This window comes from Urtica dioica, chromosome 5 (assembly GCF_054948205.1).
Source record: "Urtica dioica subsp. dioica isolate 48M chromosome 5, U.dioica_male_clone48M_v1_H2, whole genome shotgun sequence".
Lineage (NCBI taxonomy): Eukaryota > Viridiplantae > Streptophyta > Magnoliopsida > Rosales > Urticaceae > Urtica > Urtica dioica.
Window position 1 is genome coordinate 21,064,952 of NC_142760.1, and position 6,330 is coordinate 21,071,281.

General features: G+C 45.2%; 1 protein-coding gene across 1 annotated transcript; it reads left to right on the forward strand.

The window, feature by feature from the left end:
• The first annotated feature begins 2,312 nt into the window (after positions 1-2,312).
• LOC149397604 (uncharacterized) lies at positions 2,313-3,455 on the forward strand. The gene has a single exon (XM_089614283.1). It carries the CDS (start codon positions 2,313-2,315, stop codon positions 3,453-3,455), a length of 1,143 nt encoding a protein of 380 aa, XP_089470409.1.
• The last annotated feature ends 2,875 nt before the right edge of the window (positions 3,456-6,330 follow it).

Sequence of the window (6,330 nt, forward strand, 5' to 3'; positions counted from 1 at the left end):
GCTCGTGAAGAGGAAGCTCGGCCGACAGCAAGCCACCGAGACCTGACACCCACCTCGCGCGCGCGTTACATCCGAGAAGACGAGCACCGCCGCGAGGCGCCGAGGTCGCCGGACAGAGAGGATACGCCGAGAAACGAGACCGAGAGCACCAGAGGGTTGTTATCACAGCCATAAAGGTGAGAAAACTTCTTCTGCGAAATGGGTTATTAGATTAGGGTTTCGTTTTTGATTTGGGGGTTTTAGTTTGGAACGAAATTGATAATGTTCGCATGTTTGAAGGTGGATTCAATGATTATTCTGATAGTTGAGATGGTTTGTTCTTGATGTAGACTGAGTTTGCCTTTGAATTGGGTCTTGGCCGTGTGATATTGGTGTTGGCCGTGTGTTTGAGTTTGACATGGAGTTGAGCTTGATTTTTGTGACATGATTCTGAGTTGTTTGCTTGTTATTTGAGTATGGGTTTTGAATTATTAGCTTGTCCGTGTAACTGGTGGGCTTTGTGGTTCATGTTGATTGATTTGGCCGTCAGATTTAAACCATAAATCTGAGAATTTTGTTTTTAAATCCGTGCCTAGTGAAGCTGAGATTGATGTAGTTTATTTAGCTTGTAAATGAAATTGGTTTCAGATTTGATGTTATTGTTCGGATTCGTAAATGGTCGTTAAGTTTGGTCTTGTTGTGAGTTGGTTGTCGAGAGTCTCGGCTTGGTTAGGTGGGCTGAACAGGGCTTGGGCCAGCGGCTCGGGACGGCGAGGAGGCTGTCCGAAGATTGGTGGAGGTGCCACACGAGTGACAGCGAAACGGGGCTGGTCAGCGGGGTTCCTCGGCTCGGTTAGGACGAGCTGTTGGGCCAGGGGCGGCAGCGACGCTGTGGCGGCTCTCGGGGGCTGTTTACGGCAGTCTCTGCCCAGTGGTAGCAAGTCAAAATTTCCCGAGTTCCGACTCGAGTCTGAGATGTAATTAAGTGGTTTATTTTTCGAGTTAGTTACGAAGCATTGATTAAATTGTATGAGTGCTCCGAGTTAGTGGGTTATTAGATTTTATTTGTAGTGTTGTTATGTTTTGTAGATTGACAATCGTCTTAGTTTCAAGTTGGTTTCGATATGGATCGTTAGAAATTATATAATTAATATTATTATTCTCGTTGATTATTCAAGTAATTATTTAATATCTTGATTAAGTATGTATTAAAAACCGTGTTCGACTATAAGCTCGACTCTTTTAAATAAATAAATAAAAGAATATCAACGAGAAACGTTCTATTTACATACAGAAATAAAAATAAAAGAAAGGTTCAACTACGAACCGAGGGTTCGATTATGTGGAGGTATAAAAATTCAATTATTTAAATAATTATGTCGGATGGGCTTTGGCCCGACCAAAGCCCAGTATCCATTTGAAGACCGGTCCACAGAATCAATTATGGACCTAGATCGATCTCGACAGATCGGTCCAAGTCCAACAACACTTTCCAGCTCGTTGAAGGACTCCAGCTCGACCACGTCCTCTTGACCAGAAGAATCGGTCAGTCAAAGAAAGGACCACGCCGTGAAGACCGAATTTGAGACGACTTCAACCCTGACGAGGAGTGCGGATCGATGAACACGTGTCTTTGGCAAGGAAATTCCATCTCGCCTATAAATAGAAGAGGAGACGACAATTTTCGCACACGTGAGCTTACAGCGAAAAGAGCATGCTTCTTCGATCATCTCTAATATTTGTATTATTCAGTCTTGAGTTCGACATCTCGAGTTCGTCACCTCGTCCTATTTGTAATTCATTTCATGATCAATAAATATTATTAATATTTTCCTCTTATTGTAGCCTTTTATTTTTATATTGTTTCTTATACGACGTCTTTCAAAACCCATCTAAATAAATATCATATTTTAGCATTTCTTTATTTGTGATTGTTGATCGACCAAAAAATCAACATCAACAATTTGGCGCCGTCTGTGGGAAATATTTTCATAAAGACCAACCTCGAAAGAAACAGTTCGTAAAAAAAAATTCTATCATGTCTTCCACTCCGACTCATTACGAATCTGGAGAGGAGATCCCTCCGGGGATTAGGGCAATCCTGGAGATGTTGACCAAAAATATAGACCAGCAAGTAGAGACCAACCGTGCTCTTAACGACCGGTTGAATACTCTCTCGACTCCTCAAAACACCCCGGACCCTCAGGTGGGATCCGAAGATACGACCGCTTCGTTACAAGGATGTGCTCTCAAAAATCTCTAACGTATGTCACAAATCTGCCATAACCTCTCTAAGGAACGGGTTAAGGCACGACTCTAAGCTGAAACTAGAGATGACTGTTAACCGTCCCCTCACGTTGGAAGATGCGATTCACAAAGCAGCGAATTATGCTAAAGCCGAAGAGGAATTCACTTCCTACGAGAGGCAACGTGCGGCTGAAAAGAAACCGCCCTCGAACACTTGGATAAGGCCTGTAAATGCATGGGGCAACCCTCGTAGGGTCAATCCCCACGACGCTATGCCTCATGCCAGAAAGCAACACGCCCCTCCTAATTACACATTCAATGTCGGTGATGACATTAAGGAGGGAGATCCCCAGGCAAAGAAATGGACACGGGACCCCAATGCGTATTGCAGTCTCCATAAAGCTAACGGCCATGACACGGTTAATTGTGAAACCATGCGTAAGGCTCTAGCAGAAAAATATGCAAAATGGGAGCTAAAACACGTTGATCTAGGACCCCCGCCAAAGAAGAAGGTCTTTAACAACAACAACAGAGGAAGGGACAACCCCTCCCCAAAGAGAGCAAGACCCGATGAGGAAGGGGAACCAAATTCCCCACCGACCGTCGCAAACCACATGGTTGACTTCATAATGGGCGGCTCAAAGTTTTGCAATGGAACGGTCAACTCAATCAAAGCATATCAACGTTGGTTAAGTGACCAGACCACCAGAATCAGACAAAAACAAGACGTTCAAATCTCGTTCTCCGAAAAACAAGCCATAGGGACAACCGATCCGCAGGACGACGCACTCGTAATCACGATTGACGTGTCAAACTGTGAGGTCGCGAGAGTCCTAATCGATGGAGGCAGCTCCGTAGATCTTATCTTCAAAGATACCATGGCCAGGATAAGAATCAACAAAGACCAGATCGAGAGAGAACAAACCCAATTGACGGGTTTCAACTGGTCAACTAGTCCATCCTTAGGAACGATCAGGTTGCCCGTAAAAACAAATGGAATCAACAAAATAGTAGAATTCCAAGTATTCGACTGTCTCTCCCCTTATAATATTATCTTGGGAAGACCATGGATACATAGGATGAGGGCTGTGCCTTCAACCTTTCATCAATGTATTCACTTCCCTACGCTTGAGGGGATAAAAGAGATCCGAGGCAATCAGGCGACCTCCCGCAGTTGCTATCTCACTAGCCACAAGCATTGCGCTAAAGCGATTAAAGAAGAACAATAGCAATTAATGAACGTGGAGTCGGCCGAGAGCGTCTCTACGCTAGAACAACCCGAATCCCTTGATACCCCGAGTACCGAGATAACAGTCCAAGTACAGCTCGATGGCTCCGATCCTTCCAAGTGCGTCGGAATCGGAACCAAGCTTAAAGGTGGTATTAGGCGAGAGCTGATCTGTTTCTTAAAACGAAACAAGTCAACCTTCGCCTGGTCAACCGAAGATATGCCAGGAATAAGCATCGACGTTACGTCTCACCAACTTAACGTCAATCCCAGTTTTAAACCTGTAAAACAAAAAAGACGAAAGCTCGGTCCCGACAGTGCAGATTCAATCCGCGAAGTAAAATATCTGGATTGGTTGGCAAACACTGTCGTCGTGAAGAAGAAAAATGGAAAATGGCGGGTATGCGTTGATTTCACTGAACTAAATAAAGGATGCCCCAAGGACAGCTTTCCGTTGCCTCATATCGACCGGCTAGTCGAAGCAACCGCGGGACATAAGATCCTGTCATTCATGGACGCATTCTCAGGATATAACCAAATCTTGATGCATCCAGACGACCAAGAAAAGACAGCTTTCATCACCGACCAAGGCACGTACTGCTACAAGGTCGTGCCCTTTGGACTAAAAAAACGCTGGCGCCACCTACAAAAGGCTAGTCAACAAAATGTTCAAAGAAAAGATAGGGAAAACAATGGAAGTGTATATCGACGACATGCTCGTAAAATCCATAAGGGAGAACAACCATATAGGGCATTTGAAGGAATGTTTCAAGGTATTGAATAAGTATCAAATGAAGCTCAATCCCATCAAATGTTCGTTTGGAGTCTCATCCGGCAAGTTCCTTGGATATTTAGTTACCCAACGAGGAATTTAGGCTAACCCGGATCAACTACATGCCTTGCGAGAAATGCCTTCACCCCATAATAGCCGTGAAGTTCAAAGGTTGACGGGACGCATCGCTGCCCTCAACAGCTTCATCTCTTAGTCCACAGATAAATGTTTTCCTTTCTACCGGCTCATTAAAGGAAATAAGAAGCTCGAATGGGACGACAAGTGCGAAGAGGCGTTCTAAAGATTGAAAGAGTATCTATCGACACCCCCAATATTGGCAAAACCCGTTGCGGGGGAGTCACTCTACCTATACGTCGCAGTATCTCAAGCGGGCGTTAGTGGAGTACTCGTCAGAGAAGAGCAAGGCGACCAACGACCAATCTTCTATACAAGCAAGTCGTTAGTCGATGCTGACCGTCGTTTCTATACAAGCAACGATATCCTGTTATGGAAAATTTGGCCTTGGCCGTCGTTTCTGCCGCGCGGAAACTTCGGCCATACTTCCAATCTCACACCATAATAGTAATGACATCGCATCCGCTCAGAAGTTTCCTACACAGCCCCAATCAATCGGGAAGATTAACTAAGTGGGTCGTTGAACTGAGCGAATACGATATTGATTACCGAGTGAAGACATCCGCAAAATCGCATGTTTTGGCGGACTTCATCATCGAACTCCCAAAGGAAAGACCCACTGTGACCGAAGTCGAAGGCACCTGGACACTTAAAGTGGATGGGGCATCGTCAAAGCAAGGGGCAGGAGTGGGAATACACCTGACGTCCCCTCACGGTGAGACTATAGAATAATCATTCAGGCTCGACTTCGTTGCATCAAACAACGAAGCCGAGTACGAAGCATTAATCGCCGGACTTAGGTTGGCCACTGCAGTCGGATCAAAGAAAGTGGAAGCTTTCTGCGATTCTCAACTCGTAGCAAACCAATACTCCGGGGAATACGAGACTAGGGATGAGAGAATGGAAGCTTACCTGAAAGTCGTAAAAGATCTTATGAAACATTTCGAAGAATTCTCCCTGACAAGGATTCCTCGAGGCGAGAATACTTCGGCAAACGCGTTGGCCGCCTTGGCATGTACCTCGGATCCAGAACTCAAAGGGGTCATACCAGTCGAAACAATCAAACAGCCTTCTATTGCCATAACTGTTACCGTAGTCATAGCAATAGAAGGGGGGATTGGAGAGATGAAATACTGCATTACATCAAGACCGGTACAGTCCCATCCGATAAGATTGCAAAACGCAAACTCATGCTGAGAAGCACGAGATTTTGCATCATAGATGGACGCCTGTTTAAAAGAAGCTTCGCAGGACCCTATCTCAAGTGCGTCGGGATGGAAGAATCTAAGCGAATCCTGAAATCACGAGAATGCTGAAATCACGCAGGCGGGCGAGCGCTCGCCATCAAAATAAAGAGGCAAGGCTTCTTTTGGCCGACCATGTTGGCAAATTGTGATGCGCACTCGCGCCGCTGCAACCAATACCAACGCCACACTGCTAACATAAAAAGACCCACAAAAGAGTTGTCCTCCATCTCAGCGCCATATCCATTCATGAAATGGTCTATGGACATCGTGGGACCAATGCCGGTCACCCCTGGCGGACTAAGATTTTTACTTATCTTAACAGATTATTTTTCCAAATGGGTCGAAGCAGGCGCCTTCGTCTTGATAAAAGATGTCGACGCCACAGCATTCATTTGGAAAAATATAATCTGTCGACATGGAACCCCCACGAGATCATAACGGACAATGGGTCAGGAGTTCATATAAAAAACATTCAGAAACTTTTGCTTCCAAAATAACATTGAGGTAAGGATGTCAACACCACGATATCTTCTAGGTAATGGAAACACGGAAGCTACAAACAAGACCATAGTAGATTCCATAAGGAAAGGCTCGATGCCAAGAAATTGCGGTGGGCAGAAGAGTTGCCAGGTGTGCTATGGTCTTACCGAACTAGCCTGCGGAGGCCGACAGGGGAAACTCCGTTTTCCCTCGTCCATGGAGTCGAATCTGTCATCCCAATT